At 43.4% G+C, this 17,447-nt stretch overlaps 1 protein-coding gene across 6 annotated transcripts in view; it reads right to left on the reverse strand.

Annotated features, from left to right (window-relative positions):
- The window catches only part of MGLL (monoglyceride lipase), a 100,780-nt gene that overhangs the window by 24,845 nt on the left and 58,488 nt on the right, over positions 1-17,447 (reverse strand). For all 6 annotated transcript variants that reach the window (XM_048315246.1, XM_048315244.1, XM_048315245.1 and 3 more), the window contains one exon: positions 15,070-15,176. In XM_048315246.1, coding sequence (XP_048171203.1) covers positions 15,070-15,176 — 107 coding nt within the window. The remainder of the gene's footprint in view (positions 1-15,069; positions 15,177-17,447) is intronic.

Raw genomic sequence — 17,447 nt, forward strand, 5'->3', positions numbered from 1 at the left:
TGAAATGATTCCTGTCTAATCTCTTTTCCCATGGGATGAAAATCACAACATAATATAAGATATATAATCAGCGAAGCACAACTTATGGTGGCTCTAAGGAGTCAGAGGCACTATCACCAATCAAGCACTAACTAAGTGATTTTATTTAGGGCCTATAGTAATTTTTACAAGGCACTATAATTTTTAACAGTTATTCTTGCAGTTTTGCACTGAGATTTTGCTCTCTTTCTTGAGGAGCAGATAAGTTCCTGAAGTATTGGTGAAGTGACTTTATTTAGTAACGGAGTTGGTCTTCAAAGACTTATTCTGGTGTGACATAGAGCCAGCATCAATGCCCAGATACTGCAGAAAAAAATGCATGGACTTTGCTGGAGTTAATCCAGGGTCTCACAAGTTCACTTGACCTATATGCTGCTGATCTAAGAGCAGAGAAGGGCTTTTTTCTGCTCTCCACATGTGACTTAAGATATCACTAATAGTAGCTAGAGTTTCACCTTCAGTGGAAGAGGCAAGCAGCCTCGGTATTTTATTTTAGTTTTAAAAACATATATAATTTTCTTCTCCTGTTTTACTCCCATAAATTAAAAAAGCAAGGGTGCAAACTGTAATTTTTTTTCCTAGCTAAAAACAAGGATGAAAATCCACTTGCATTAACTTTCTGATCCAAGTTCCAGCTTTAAAACAGCTGGGGCACCAATTCAAAATGTCAGGATTTCCAATGAAAAGGCCAGCGCTGGAGTGGAGCTGCACACTCCCCTTCCCCTTCCCTGCCCATTTATTCCAAAGCACGGCTGGCACGTGGGCTGCCTCTCCAACACGCACATGCTATTAAGTCCTAAATGACAGCTTGTTTAACTAGAAAACATTTCTATTTTTTTTTCCCTTAACAAAAGCCATTCATTTCTTGCTCTTCTATTAAAGATGGTTCCATTTGCCCTGCCTGAGAGTGTGCACAACCCTCCTGGTTGTTCCCCTCCTGAAGAGTGCTGCAAGTGCATGACCCCGCCCCGGGTGGCCGAGCAGGGAGCCTGGCCCTGCACGCTGCCACAGCATCATCCCAGCTACTTACACTGCAAAATCCAGGCGTGTGCCTTGGATAGTTCTGTGCTTGAGAAAACAATCAAATCCATTAATCTTGGGGAAGACAGACCCAATTCTTCCCTGCCTACAGTAGTTTAGGCATCACGAAGAAAAGAAGATGAAAGCTGGATCATATAAGAACTCCCTCCATGCTGCTGACGAATGTCTTGGGAGACGGACACAACTTCCTTTCAAGCTCTCATCAAAAGGTTCCCCTCCATGCAGGCCACCCACTGGGGACCCACATCAATAATAACAACAACAAAAAGAATTTAAAAGACCCATTTTTCATCCGATTTATTTACATGTTAAAATAAACACGAGTTCCCATCTAGAGCAAGGGCTCCCAGTGGGTTCTGTTTAGTCTGTGAGATTCTTGGCACCAGAATACAGCATTTCTCTATTCCAAAGCAATCTTGGCACAGAGTTGTTGGTTATATAATTTTTAAAGCAACTGGCAAATGAATAATAATGTTTCCAAAAAGAAGGACTCGTGTTCTAGGATACCAGTAAGGTGTTTTACCAATTAATCTGCCAAAAGGTCACTAACAAACCTGAGATCCCAAGGCCCTTCATTCAGGGTCAGCTCTCCCCATGGATTGCACTTCCAGTTCTCAATCAGCCTGTCCAAAGGGAGCTTTCCCACAGAGTTAAAGAGATTTTCGCTTTTTACTTCACTCCTTCTCATTGCCACATGGCAGTGCCACCCTCATTAGATGGGATTTGTCCCTGTTCCTGACAAGGCACGAAGGAAATACCACTCTCCCAGAGCCTATAGCTTTTTATACCCACTTTGCACAAGCTCAATGGGTGAGCAGCATGTGGATTATTTGAAATAAGGGCAGGCTTTTTTAATTTGGTTTTTTTTTAACAGGGTACATCCGCACAGAGCTGTAGCTCACTCAAATCCTACCAGATCTGACCGGGAGCAACACAATTAAGGAAAAAACCTCCTGATGAAGCCAGCCTGGCAGGGAGCATTCCTGGGTGGGCCAATCCTGCCCCAGTGTGCCAGAGCATAAATGCTGCCAGTTGGCTCATGGCTGGATGGCATTTAGATGGTGCACGGGGGAAGTCACGGGGAAGTGGCAGGGCAGAAAATAGCTCTCCTAAATCCATCTTGCAGCAAAGCTGCTGTCCTTTCTTGGTAGAGATTGATTTCAGAGTTATTGTTTCAGTTGCTTTTTACCACTTCATACCCTTTTTTCTGCAAATCTCCCCCCTTCAACTCTGAAATTCTCCTCACTACATATATATTTACCAAAAAAGCCAGGATCAAACAGGCAGGGTATTGCTTTCTGTGCTCTATTACTCATTTCAAACCATGGCTGGGTGACAGTAGACAATGAATCCTGGCTGGCAGCTCTACAGTTCAGTAAACAATGCACAGATACAAGTGTTGATCTATTGAAGGTTATGGACCCGTATGCTGGTTTTGGGCTATGAGAGCTACTTCACAATCAGCCAGCAAGGGCATATTTGCAGCTCAGGGAGAGCTCTCTACAAAATCTGGGCAGGAGAAGTAAAAGGTTCATGAAAAGGCACAGGACTGTAATCAACAGGACAGGTGGTATCAGGCAGGCTCAGTTCAGAAGTGCCCTCGGCCTCCTCTCCCTTCCCCCAGCCCTCTGCTGAGCTGAGCATGAACTTGGCACCACAATGGGTCAGGCTGCCCTCTCTGTAGCATTAGAAAAACTGCCAGGATCTGCCAGCAGGCTTTGTCTTGGATAAATCCAGAACTAGAAAATAAATGCAGCATGGAGAATGTCAATTTTAAGAGATCTGGGTTGAGAGCATTAGTCTTTGTACCATCTACAATTCAGCACTTTTTTTTAAAATTTTATTTTTGTAGCTAAACAAGAATTCTCAGATTGGAGAGTACTGCCAAGCCCTGAATAAATCCCAGCATTAGAGATGCTGTGGGTATAACAGCTCTCCCCATGAACTGAATCTGCAGACGGTATCTTCAGAGAAATTAACCCTCGAGTGCCACAGGACAGGCTCTGTAGCATCAGTTTCAATGCTCTGGGAAATCTCACCTTGTGGTTAGAACAGGTTACTCCTATTCATGGAGCAATACTGATGAAGGGTGGAGTAAAGCACAGGCTTAGAATAACTCAGAATGGCTGACACGGTAACTTTTCTGCATTTTTGGTGAAGTGGTCAAGTTTCCAGTGCAGTCCTGAAGATAAATTCAGCCAAAGGATGTGTAACTACCAAACTACTCAAGCAGCTTGTAATTACCTGACATCTGATTGACTGTTTTCCATCCAGAACCTGTTCCTTAGCAGTTCTGAAAGCACATGCTTAGAATTTGGACATAAGGAAAAGCTACACAGTTGTAATTTAGCCTTGCTTATTTTTCTGCCTCATCCCTTTCAATATTGGTGAGATGTTTTATTATAAGCTGCTCTATTCACTGGCTGAATCTTCCTCTCAGCCTGTGAAGAGCCATTCACAGTGATGGTTTTGCATTCTTGGAGCTCAGGGTTTTTCAGCTTCAAGCTCTCTGGAAGTGGGTCGACACCACATTCAGATTTTTTTATGAATAACCTGAGATATGCTGAGGTGAAGTGTTATTCCTGAGAGCCAAGACAAACCTGTGGCAGAGCCAAGAGGGAGTTTCCAAACACCATCTTGCATAGTCTGCTCCTGTGGTACAGAGTGAGCCACATCCTGATCTGAATCATACAGGATTGATCATAGGACTAATGGGAAGGACGACCTGCAAGAGACACTAAAACGGCTGAAGCTGCAGCTCTGTTGAAGCATCACAGAACACAGGCCAGACTAAAGCCACGTGAAATCCAGGGAAGTCTTCAGAAATCTAAGCAAAAGAGCTTTGCTACTGTAGGTCACTAAAATTTGGCCACAGCTGGCACAGACCAGGACATGCTCCCATCTGAGGACTGGCTGTTACTTACAGAAATGGGCTGATGAGTTCTTGTTTGATGTCTTAGTGCATCATGAAACCAAAATCCCCCCATGGCAACTGGCTCCCTCACCGCCAGAATGCACAGAAGACTTCAAAGTGAGCTCCACACATATCTTCAGGTAAGACTTCTTCCAGATGGCCTTAGGTTTTGTGAGACCTTTTGCAACCCTCATTTTGTTATTACAAAGAAGGAAGATGTTCAAGGCCAAAAGGAACGTTACTGGGATGCTGGAGAATCTCATCCAGGTTGGAAAATGAACCAGAGGTTAACCAGATGTTCTGCTTTGCTTTACCAATGGCCTCAGAAGTGAAGAGGATCACACTGCCAGAGGCTTTCAATTATCAAGGTTAATTTCCTAAAATTCTGAAATCATTTTCCCAAACCACCAACCATGACTTTATACATCCCTTTAAATGCTAAAATGATATTTTCTTCTCTAAAATAATAGTCTGTGTTGATTCACATGAACTACAAATTATAAAAAGCAGTATATGGGCTGCTTCTGCATCTTTATTTTGTCAAGGGTAACTCTGGTCCTTAACTTGACTGAAGAGCTTGGGCCATGAAGGCACAGGAAGCTGTGGGAGGCTGGTGCCTCAGAAGGAGCCTAGAGTTGGCTTAGACCCTGCACCAGCTCCTGGCATTTCACTCTGTGCCAACACACACAGTGTGGTAGGTTTGCCTGGAGTAGGCCCAGGGAGTCTGTTAATAGCAAGTTTTGGTGAAAAATAAGCTGAGTGCCACAGTTTTGATCAAGACACACAAATGCATGGAGCTTAAGTGAGCCTTCCCATGACTTCAGACCACTACTTATGTTATAAGGAAAAAACATTCTCTTATTGGAAGTTTTGGAAAGTTTTGCTGCTTTAGTGAATCATTCCCCCTGATACTGTGACTGTTCAGTTCAGCAAGAACAATTTTAGTCTCAGTTTCCAATGTAGGCAGGGCACAAAGAGCATTAAAAATGAAGATGGCAGGTTTAGGCCATTTATTGACTGGTTATATGTTTACTTCTCTTTGTAAACCTGCCTGTCCTTTGCCTTTGCTCAGTGCAAATAAGAGCTCTCTTTGCACACCACACTCCTTAATAAGGCTCTTCTACAGGTTAGTGCTCAAATAGGCCCTAATCTGAGCTCCTCTGACTCCTGTTATCTATCTAAAAAGGTATTGAAGGAACCCAAATAATGTTTTAATCCAACTGGAGTTATATACACAAAGTATGATTTTTCCCTTTACTTTTTGAATGGTGTTCAGTAACTAGGAACAGTCATTTGTAACTCAATAGGATGACAAAGTCCACACCTGTATGAAGATACATTTGTAGGTGAGGAATCGTCAGTAATTAGCTTCTGAAACAACTTCATCCAAATTAGACATACCTGACAAACAATAGGAAAGCTAGATACATCAATGAGATGCTGTTGCTATGGGAAAATTGTCCCTGTAAAGGTGGAAATAAACACACTTTCTTTTTCTCATAGTGCAGAAATGTCAAGAAGTGTCTCCTTGAAGGTGAAGCTGTTTTTAACTGTAGCTACCATTAAAGTCTGCTTTTAAGAAGTTCATTTCTTTATCCATTTTAAAACCCTCCATGTTTTATTTTTGGAAGCAACATCCCAAATACTAGCAGCTAAGATGCTCTTTAGTTCATAAAGAATAATTGATGCTGGGACTTACAGTGATTATCTAGTTCGAGCCCCTACTCAAAGTGTTTCCCATTAAATCAGGTTTTTCAAGGCCTTTAATGAGCTGGGTTTTAAATATCTCCAAGGCTAAAGATGTCCCCACCTCCCTGGGTCCTGCTCCAACATTTGACTGCCCTCATGGTGAAAACATTTTTCCTTGTACATAACTGGGATTTCTTGTGCTGTGACTTGAGTCACTTGCCTCTCATTCTATCACTGGGCACCTCCATGAGTCTGGCTCTACTGTCACCACACGCTCCCACTGGAGACCTGTTGACAGCAACACAATCCCCTCTTCTAAGTCTAAATAAGGCTTCTTAAAGTTTCGTTCTCTTCTAAGGCTAAACAAGCCCAGTTTTACCAGCCTCTCCTCGCACTTCTTGTTCTCCAGTACCCTAATTGTTTTGACAGCCCTCCTCTGGCCTTGGTCCAGTATGTCAATGTTTTTCTTTTACTGGCAAATTGGACCCAGTGTTTCAGATGTGGTCTCAAAAATGCTGAATGGAAGAGAATAATCATTTCTTTTTGGTTGCTGGCTATAATCTTTCAATACAGCTCAGTATGGGCTGGCCTTCTCCACCACAAGGTCACACTGCTGACCCATGTTCAGCTCATCTGCGAGGATCCCCAGGTCCTTTTCTGCAAAGCTGCTTTCCATTCATTCAGTGCCCAGCCTTTAATGCTGAACGGGGTTACTCCACCACAGATGCAGAACTCCCCAAGTGCCTTTATTGAAACTTCATGAGGTCCCTGCCAGTCCCTTTCTTCAGCATGTCAAGGTCCCTGTGAACAGCAGCCTTTCATCATATGCTCAATTTCCACCCTGCAAACTGGCTGAAAGTGCTCTCCATCCCATCGTCCACACCATTAATGAAAAAGGTCCATTGATATTATATGCAACACTGATTTGTTATTCTTTCCCTTAAAGAATACAGATTCCTCTGGTGCTTTCTGAGGTCAAAGGCCCTGATGATATGAACTAATGTCCTGCCACAGAAGTCAGTAAAGGAACAAAGTTTGAAGCAAGTTTGATGTCTTTCCAGTAGCCCCACAAAACAGACATAGCTGGCAACATGAAAAGATCTGTTCTCTCAGTCTTAGCTCTAATAACCATCTGGTCCTTGTCCTTCCACCCTCAAGCATCTTGCATGCAGACATACGCCTACAGCCTGCAGAGAGCTGGTTATGGGAGAGCAAGAAAGCTGTTGAAAACATTACATGAGGTTGCCAACCGTTCTGCACTGATAGGGAATGCAATTACAAGTTGCAGCTTGAACCTGCTTTCTGACACGGTGACAGGGTTATCCTGGATTTAGATGAGCAGCTGTGAAGGCAGAATTTGACCCTTAATTTAGGGATTAATTTATACAGGTAAAGACTGAGTACAGATGACAACTGCACAGAATCTTGAAATAACAAAAGCAAAACAACAGATTGTAAGATGAAACGAGCAGAGTTCAGTCAGGGCTAGGTCCCCTTTAGTTTCTCTAACTCACCAAAGCGAACCATTTGTCCAAATAAAGGATGTTTTATTCCTGCTTACTGGGACCACTCCTTCAAAATGCCTATCACTTAGGCCCAACATTATCAGCACCACACACAAATTCAGTGGCCCACTCCTCTTTATCATGGCAGCTATCTTTCATCTGAGAGGCAGAACTGTGGAAAAGAAACCAGAAGGACTCAACCCTCTCGGGAAGAAAAAGCCTTTTAAGTTTTCCAAATGAACGACCTGTCTTTCCTCTGTCATGCTGTCTGTCTGTCAGCAGTTAACAGTTAGCAGTGACAGGTTGAGGACCACGGTCTGGACAGTGGCCAGAGCTGACAGCCCCACGCTCAGCCATTGTGCTCAAAAAGGAGCACTCTGTTCCTTCTGCCGCTGTGGCCGCGCTCACTGGGACTGTTGTTCCAGCCTCACGCCTCCTTGTGTGAAGGCCAACAGCGAGGCTTTGTTCAAGAAGCAGCTGCTGAGAAGATGTACTATCTCATGGAATGACCCACTGACATTTCTCCCCCTGCTCATTAGTAAGAAATGCATAATTAGGATAACTGGGGTGGGTTGCCTAGCCCATTTCTTTTGGAGTAAAAAGCCAGGCCCCCAGATCCCAGTATGCCCCAAAAGGGATTCCCTCAAAAAGTGGGCTTGCAACAAAGCTGGGGGAGCTGGCTTTCCAGCACCTTCTTCTCATCACCTGGTGGAGGGAGGAAAGAGAATGGCTCGTGCCAGAAGGTGGATGGGGCATGACTGGAGTAACGTGTGTCCCACATCTGCTTCCCTCAGAGCTCACACCGCAGCTCTGCTGGATGACAAGTGAGCTCAGTTCAGCGAGGGCCCAAGCCAAAGATCCTGTTCAACTGGATGACATGTTGTTTATTCAATAAGCTATTGTTCCAGGGTGGATCCAAAGCAGTGAGGAAATGGTTGAGCAGTTGGGAGGGGCAGAGTATCTGGGGGAGCTGAGGAAACCACAACCATTCTTTTGCAATCTTTACTGCAGCCCAACATTATCATCTAGTGATGCCCACATGTAGGGGCAGTGATGAAGGAGCATCTGCACTGTCCTTCCCCCTATCCCAACAATGCCTGCATCCAGCTCTGGGTTAAAGCAGAGAGCTTACCTGTCTGTCTTACCTCACTGACTGTATCACAGTAAAATCTGACTTATAATAATTGGTCAGGGTCAGATAAACAAATAGATTGCTTTGAGCAGCCTGGGTGTGGTTGGCAAGTTTTCATAGCTCATGGTAGATGACACTACGTGTCTATTTCAGGTGCCCTTTCTTCTATGCATCTGTGCTAAAGGTGTATCCAGTCCTCACAATTTCCAAACTTTCTTGCCTAAAAGATAGGTGCAAGACTATGTCTTCCCCACTTTTACATTAGCAGGGAAGTCCCTGAAACAAATGAAGTCTCATCCCCCTGAGTGGAGTAGAGAGGAAACACGTCTGAGTATCCCCTGCACCTTTCCTACCCCAAGCATTTTAGGCAAAATACTCCACTGCAGCGTATGTGTGCTCCATCAGACACATCAGCTGTGCAGAGCCTTACTGTCTCTTTATTTTTAGTTTGCTGTGGTCTAGCTGCTTCCTGGCCTGACACTGTTGTTTCATCTGCCTTCACATGATAAACAAAACAAAGGCTGCCCTTGCTTTTCCAAGTCCCGGCTTGTGGTCTCCTCTGGAGCAAGAGACACTGCAGGTATTTACTTTCACGACTCACCCAGAGTTTTCTTTCTGTTGTGTAGTTTCTCCTCTCAAATGGAAACAACTCTGACTGCCCTGAAAGATGCCCTGTGGTGCATGCAGAGATTTGGGACCGTGTGATCCCAGTGTGAATGAAGGGTGAGGGCTGAAGTGGCAGAGTAACTGCAGAGATCATTTCACCAGGGCAAGACCAGGTTGCAGAAGTCTGTAATGACCTCCTCAAAAATAACAATAATAATGTGGAAACCTCTGTTTAATAAAGCCCATCTCAAAGTGCTAACAATTGCCTGATGTGCCACAGGATACTCCCCTTGGGCTACACTGTACTATGATACAATTATGGGCACATTTCAGTGTCATTATGTTATTGGAGGTGTATCCAGAGAACTTTTTCCTGTATGAGCATATGAACCATATGGTTCCTCTGGGAGGTACCATCTCACAACCACCAAACCCAGGCCCATGCAGCAACCTAGAAGAAAGCAAGGGGAAATAGTTGAAAGATTGTGTTCAAGAGCTTGTCCAATGTACGGGAAAAGTTGCATCTTGGCTGTAGCAATTATTTTCCCTATAATTTCAAAGAGGCTAAAACTGAACATCCTGGTTTCCTCAGCAAGCTGTCACAGCTACTCTGAGATCCGGTGCTACAAGATCAGTGACTCCAGAAGAGCTGGAGGTCAGAAACAACTGGTTTCACATTGCCTGGAGCTCATTGATAGCTACAGGGTGGTCTCCCAGCTTATCTCTTTCCATAAGAATCCCCACAATGGAAACAGAGTTAGAAAAGGAAGGCAGAACTAAGTTTACTCACTAGCTATTTGTTCTGCAGGATGACTTTGCTCCAGGTTTTCGCAGTTGTCTCACTGCCTAAGGAATTCCATGGTGTACTGCAGTATCTGAACTCTCACCCTGCAACTACATGCTGTGGTTTCAGCTCCTGTGTGCCCCACACAGGGATAGCATTCTCCACCACCACCTGAAGCCTGACTGCTACCTTCATTCAACATCTGGAGAAGGAAAGGCAAGGAAAGGTTTGGGATTGTATTGAGAAGGGAGTCAAAACAGGGATCAAACAGCACTGGCAGTGCTCTACCAGCCAGGGCAAAGAGTCATCTCCTCTGGCATCCTCTGCTAAGAGGAACCTATAGCTCTCAGCTGGAAAAAAGTAAGTGAAAATGTCCACAACCCATTGTAAACCTCCTGCCAAAGGAAAGGGAACAGTGAGTGCCATTCTTTCCCACGGCTCTGCAGAAAAGCACTTCAAACGTTCCCTGCTCCAGTGCAATGGGCTCATCTGGAGGAAGCTGAGAGAACAGATTGCTGTGGGTTAACGGGCCCACACCCAGTGCCAAGGAGCAGTGGTGCTGCTCCATGAGCAAACCAGCTCCAAATAACGTTTGCCAAGGCCTTCCTGACTCCACCCCTGGAGACTGCCCTGAAGCCTGCCCAATCACAATGTCAGGGAATGCTGCTGTCCAGAACAGTCCTGCATGCGGATGTACATGAGCTGTTACTTCACACTTCCAGTGCTACCCTAACTCTTGTTCTTATTAATTCTGACATCCTTCTTGGTCATTTTCCCCTCCCAATTTGACCATGTTTAGTTCTTTTTAATCTTTCTGTGTAGATCAATCCTTCCCAGTGCTATGAATAAATAAAAGCCTTCTGTTCTCATCAACAAAATGGTCTTTTAACAGTTGCAAGAACAACATAGCAATCACTTGGAAAAAAAAGCAAAACAAAAGCAGCTAATACTTGATGCATTTAAAAATCTCTGCTCCAGCTATTGTCTACATTTTAGAAATAAATCCTTCATTAAACAGAGAAAGCAGTGAGAAAATGAACAGAGAGAAGAAGCAGCAGTGGGTCTCTGAGAGGGACCTGCTAACCCATCAGAAATGGTCACCACACACAAAGCAGCAGCAGGGCTGCCAAAGCAAGCTGAACTTCAGTTGGAAACATCTAAGGAATGTGAATAAGCTGTTAGAGCTGCAACCTTTCCCTCTGCTTTGATCTGACATTAAACATAACTCGAGAGTGGGAAATTCAACAGCTTCAAAAACGGTGAAAGGGTCAAAGGTCTTCATGTATGAGGACAGGTAGAGGGTTTATTCCTCCTGGAGAAAGCAGGAGGCTGGAAGTTAATCTGGTGGCTAGGAACTGCCACCAGGTTAGGGCTGGATATTTCACCCTCCTCGTCTTCATGTAAGACAGACACAATACCCGTAGGCAGCATGAGCAAGTCCGCGTGAAAAAGAGGGCTAATTTCAACTACAATTAAAAAGTGTAAGAGAAAAGTAAACACATTTTTGTGGTCCCTGTATCTTGGAAATGTGTTTCTGACTGCTATTAGTTGACATGTACTTTTGAAGGTGAAATTGTGGTTTTTCTGGGCTCAGGCCACGTAATGCAACCATAGTGCACTGGATCTCAGCAAATGAGATGTTATAGGAAGAGAGACGAGAATGGCTGGAACATCATGTGCTTTACCAACCCAGAATGCTTGGTATGAGAAAACAAAGCCACATTCTCTAGCCTTTATTCTTGTTTTCCTTGGCTCTCAGCTTTACAGATCCCTAAAATTACTGTGTTAAAACTAAAGGAGCTGCAATCTGCAGCTGACTGAAGAATTGCAATATCACTCCACTTTGATGAATCCCCCACAGGTATTCTTTCTAAGAGAGCTTTCCTGAATTGATTGCCAGTAACCTAATATGTTTGTTTCTTTCTTCTGTCATCAGAATCTTGCCATAACAAAATAATAGTAATACAGAAATGAAGTTGAAAAGGTGAGATGTTGTTTCAAAATACCTAAACTCGCAGAAATAGCAAGGTCATCCCAGCAGCCTTAATTGTGCCTTCATGAAGCTGCATGCCAAGCAAACCCAGAAATCATGGGAAACAGTTACCTGCCTGTTAAAAACACCTCCTAAGAGAGCACAGGAAAAAAATGCTGTATTACACAGAAATTCCCTTTGCCTCTTTTGCGGGGTTGATATAAACCAAAGCCATTTAATAATATTAGATGTAAGGTAAGTTTAAGAGGTCTTTTGGAATTCAATTTCCACCATCACCACGGAAAATTTCTAATACATATCTATGAGGTCCAGCAGTCTTGTGATTACAATGAAATACCCCAAAGAGTAAATGTTCAAATCTTGACATACTGAGAGAAGTGAGCCAGAGATACCTTACATGGGGCAATACTAAAACACAGATTGGGGCATACAGTGTTTGTTACTCTGTGAACCACCTTTTTGGTGAAGCCTTGCACAAGAGGAAACAGTGATGCAGAGCAGCCTTTGGCAAGATTTAGAGCCCGTGTGTGAGCTCCTACAGAGTCAGCAATAAAAATGGAAATGATTTTTCCTTCTTTTGACTGAAGGATAGACACAACATAAATCACTCAAGTCACGCATACTACAGCCCTGGTAACTTCCCCAGTCATTTGGGAAATCACGCTTGCCACGCTGTGGAACTGCATTAATGATCTCATGGATAATGTGCCTGTACTGGGAATTTTATCCATGAGAATACCAGAACCAGAACAAATATCCAGGTCAGGAAATCTACACTGAGCTCATACGACTAAGAGCCACAGTATGAGGTGGGGAACAGATAGCTATTATTGTGCTTAAACAATTGAATAATTGGTATTACCCAAAGATTTCCAAAGGAAGGGACACAAAGGGGAACACACTGCTGAAGTGATTTGGAACAGATAAAATGGTGGAGGAAAGCTATAAACCTCCCAGTCTGATCAGAGCAGTTTTAGCAATGGAGGTGTTTATGTCCTTCAGCTCTCACTGGCATTTAGCTCAGGCTGTAACTTGTATTTCATCAAAGTTTATCCTTGGTGCTTGCCTCTTTAAGTGCAAAGATTGTTATACAGACCCTTAAAGACGTTAATTGTCTTTTTAAATAACAGTGAATCAAGGCTCAGTTACATCAGCTCTTTGTGTAACACAACTGTATTTCCATTGTTCTGCTTTCAGGTTCCTTTTCACCCTCTCCTCTTTGCTGATCAGGAAAATGGAATTTACAGACAAGACTGTAGGTCTGACAGGGAGAACAAAGTTGTTAACTGACCTGAGAAACCAGATTTGTACTAATTGAACTGTTTAATCCAGCAGCACTAGTGTATTAAAAAAAAACAAACCCTAACACCAATAAATATTTATGTTTCTCTAGTGAAAAAGATGTTCAAGGAAAAAGAGAGCAAATAGTCACACAGCACAAAACATGCCTGACAGGAACATGCACCTCAAAGATCCTTCTCCATCAACACAAGAGGAATTCTCTGCGTCAAATCCATGCAATAAATACAATGTTTTATCATTTCTTCTAGCTTCGTTGCTTCAAATATTGTTATTTCAACTCTACTTCTTAAAACCTTTATCAAGATTTACAGGAATGAGGAGCTAAGGCACGGTGTTAAACATGAACAGAGAGTAACTGCAATCCCTCATAGGCTCATGGAGACTCTAAACAAGTTGCTTGTGTGTTCTGGAGTTCAGTAACTTTTTGTATGGACTGGCTGTGGCCTGCTAACAGCAGCTGCAGGGCAAGCAGCATCTGGCCTGTTCCATCCCCCTTCCCATGAACTTTATGCCATACAGATAAACAGAGGGGGATGGAGACACTTCCTACTGGGATTACTGCAGACTCCTGCTAGCCTACCTCCAACTCAGAAGGAAGTGTATCAAAATGAATGAATCAACACTTAGAAACACTCTGCCTACACAGGGAGAAAGAGACTTAGGTGGTGAGTAATGATACTTCTGCACAGGTCAACTGTCTTTGCAAAGCCAGCCTCAAACATGGCATGTGACCAATTGTTCAAAAAGAAGTCACATGGGTTTTATTTATTTTCCTTGCAAGCTGTCTTGAGGACTAGATATTCTCATTTTCAGAGAAAATATAGGAGTCATTTCTGCACATCAAGTGCAGTGCTGTGACTGAAAGTGAGTCACAAGAGCAAGTGTGAGGGAAAGCCTTGGTACCCGGATTGAGTAAGGTTTTGCTTTTCCTCTTACAGATAAATGGTGCAATGACTCACGTACATTCAGGATTTTCAAGCTCAAATTAGACAGTCCTGTCTCTGAGGAGACATGGGGCAGGTTTGAGTCTTGGCTTCAGCCAAGTAAATTGCAGTATACTTTCCAATGTCAGTGGATAATCTGCCCAGAGGACATCAGATTTACACCAAGATTCATCCCATTTCTACCTGTCAGCTCAGAATTTGGCCTTGCATTTTGTCTGCTGCCATCATCAATCCCATTGATTCATTTTGCTGATACTTAGAGTGGCTCTCACAGGGAGCAGTAGTCTGCAATGATAAAATCAAAGATCTCCAAGCACAAGGAAGTTATGAAGCTGCAAGAGTGATGTGTGACAGGAGGCTACCGGAGAACCAGAACAGGTGGTTCAAATATTTTACTGGGATGTCCTGATCCATGCACTGCAGGAGACCTGGTGACACCCAGCACATCTCCATCACAGCATGGGGCACAGAGCAGAGATCTTCAAGCCAGAAGAGGCAGGGACAGTTAAGTGCACCTGCCCCACCCTGCTGGCTGAGGGCCAACGGGGTGTTGCTGTGTTGTCACAGCCTTGCACCCACTCAGGCTGGTCTCTCCTCAGAGCTGAGGCGTGCACAGCCAGCTCCAGTCCCTCTGCTGAACTGTGGAGATGTGCTCAAAGATGTCTGTGATGCCTTCATGCCTCTCCATGTTCCAAGGGTGCAGCTGTCTCATTGTATCAGTATATGAAAGCTATGCTGACATTTCAGCCTCCCCTCTGGGATCATTTAGGACATCGACCGTGAATCCAGCAGAAATAGCTCCTAGTCCCACTTTCCACAGTGGACAATACCACTCCACCCCCAAGAGACAGGTGAAAGAGAAATAATCCCTTAGAGTGGGGTTAAAATAGCACCAGCATTAATGTCAAGGGCAAGGCTGAGGAAAACTCAAGGCAAACACAGATAGCTTTTACAGATTCAATATGCCGATCTTGACAAAGCAACAGATGATCCCTTTCTCATTTATGTCTGGTTGTAAATATTTTATTGGCTCTTCTCTCACTGCTGAGTAGCTGTAATGGCATTTACTTCAGCAAAGGCCTGAGCTGATGTAAATCAATAACAGTTTTAGGCTACTCACCATGGTCATGGGCAAACACAAACAAGTTAAGTCCTGTCAGCTTCTGGGCCAAGTCATCATAGCGGCCGCAGTGCTCCCCAGCGCCATGGGCGATAAACACGAGGGCCCTAAATGGAGCATCAACGTATAAATCATTAACGTGGCAATCGACCCCAAAGGCTTCAGAGCTGCAAGGGAAACCAGCGCATTCAGCTCAGCATTTCAGACATCAGCAAACCCCTGGCACGTACAGAACGGCTGAGGGGAGTTTGAACACAGGGAATGGTCAGGAAACCATTGTCACCCTGACCCACCATTGACCTGGCCTTCACCAGGCTGTTGTAGGATGGATTACAGGGAAGGCAGCCGCTCATGGGACAGAGCCACCACGGTCTGCTGCAAGCTAAAGATGCAGATGGGCATCAGCATCAGTCCCTGAGCTGGATAACTCCATGGGGGCTTGAGGCTCTACACTGCTCCTCCAATGTGAGTGAGGCCATCTGTTTCTTTTGGGACTGGTATTTCTCTGTGATTCAAATACCAACATTGTCCTTAACTTTGTAACTTGAAACATTGTCTGATGCTCCACAGCACTCTAAGGTGGAATTTCAGACAAAGAATAGGTCTCCAGCAGAGTCCAGAACTTTGGTTGGAGTTTGGAATTTTATCTTTTGACCCAATTAGGGTAATTTTACCATTCCAGTTTCTGCCCAAAACAGTTGGTTCACTTCCATGATTAAAGTGACTCTTGCATAACCACTGTACAGAGATAATAAAAAACTAGTCTAATAGACACTTATTTTTACAAACACTTTTCTTTGAATACTCCAGTTTTATGAATAATACTTTACTTTTTCTGGAATGCCATCAAATTAGAGTGACTGAACTTGAACCTCCCCAGTGTTTTTGCTAGATAAAATTTGTGTAGACTTAGGCTAGAACTATAGCAGAAGTAGCAATGAGATTACAGAAGTTCTGCTGGATTTGACACGTGACTATTTAAAATCCAGCTTTAGCATCATAAACATAACTTGTTTTTTTTAAAAGGACCATTTGTCATTGCAACATCAGCAACCACAAAACCATTTGAAGGCTACAAGTTTGACATTTTCAGTACATGAACAGTGAAATATTACAAGAACTGACAACGTAAAACAATGACAGCAGTTAACAGCTAGGGAATTCCTCAACTTTATTTTAATTGAGGTTTTGAATACCTTTTTAGACAGTGTATTCACAGCAATAAACTGCTTAGATCTTAATATATTTAAACTTAAAAAACGTTGGATGATGTAGAAACCCCTGTTCTAGCTCTTTGATTAGCACCTTCTTCAAAGTATTTGCTCAGCTAGACAATTTAAAAGAGCATCCATCCAAACCAGAAGGATTGTACACAGTCTACTGCAAACACAAAAGCAACAAGGCAAAGATGCTCTGGTATCTGTCTAACACCAGTTAGCAAGGGTGAGGTTAGGTCATGTACCATATTTAACTTGCTGTGCCTTACAAATCCTCTTTAGTGTCACTGAAGGCTGCAAAGCAATCCATGTGGAGCAGTCACTCCTTCCTTTGTCATCATCCCCGATCAACTGGCTTTTCAAGTTATCAATGCACCTGGCAGACAGACTGGTTTTAAGAGTGCAGGATCTATTATTATACTGCCAAATACTGAAGAAATTGAGACATTGCTTATTCAGTGGAGAACATTAACTTTCTTCCTGTGGTCCCATCACCCTGATATCCAACAGACTCAGCCAGGTTAAGTCTCTCTGCCCTATATCTCCTACTACCTTCAAGCTTGACAGCTTCCTTGCTCAGTGTCTTACTTAAGCTCTTTAGAGGACCTATATTGGTTTCTGCTGACTAGGCACAGACATTAAGGTGCAACTTGGCTGATGGAATATAGCCCTTCTTTTCTCAGAGAAATATTGTTTGAATTTATGCACTAAATGGCACTAAGTGAATGAAACCTAATGGGAAGCTGGCAAAGAGATCTCTTCCAGGAAATTCTTGGTTCTTCATCCCTGCGACAGCAAAGCCCTTGTTTTGCTTTTATTCAACACTGATGCAATACCATGACTTGACCCATCAGCATCCTTCTAGATGCTAAGAGCCCTCACTTTAAGTGAAACCAGTGAGAAAAGATAAAAACCCAAAGCTTCAGAGAGGCAAGGTGTTCCTGTGACCTTTCCTTCCACCTGGAACACAATTGCCAGGTGTCACAGAACTGAGCCTTTGCACACCACAGGGAACAGATCTGGGTTATTATTTGTCTTCAAAATACTAAATAAAACCCCTGAACCTGTTTGTGCCTTAAGAGCTCTAATGGCAGTAGCTGTTGAAGTGACTTAGATACTTTTGAAAGTTTTGTTGTATCAATAAGCATAAACAAAGCACAA

This window comes from Corvus hawaiiensis, chromosome 11 (assembly GCF_020740725.1).
Source record: "Corvus hawaiiensis isolate bCorHaw1 chromosome 11, bCorHaw1.pri.cur, whole genome shotgun sequence".
NCBI classification, from domain to species: domain Eukaryota; kingdom Metazoa; phylum Chordata; class Aves; order Passeriformes; family Corvidae; genus Corvus; species Corvus hawaiiensis.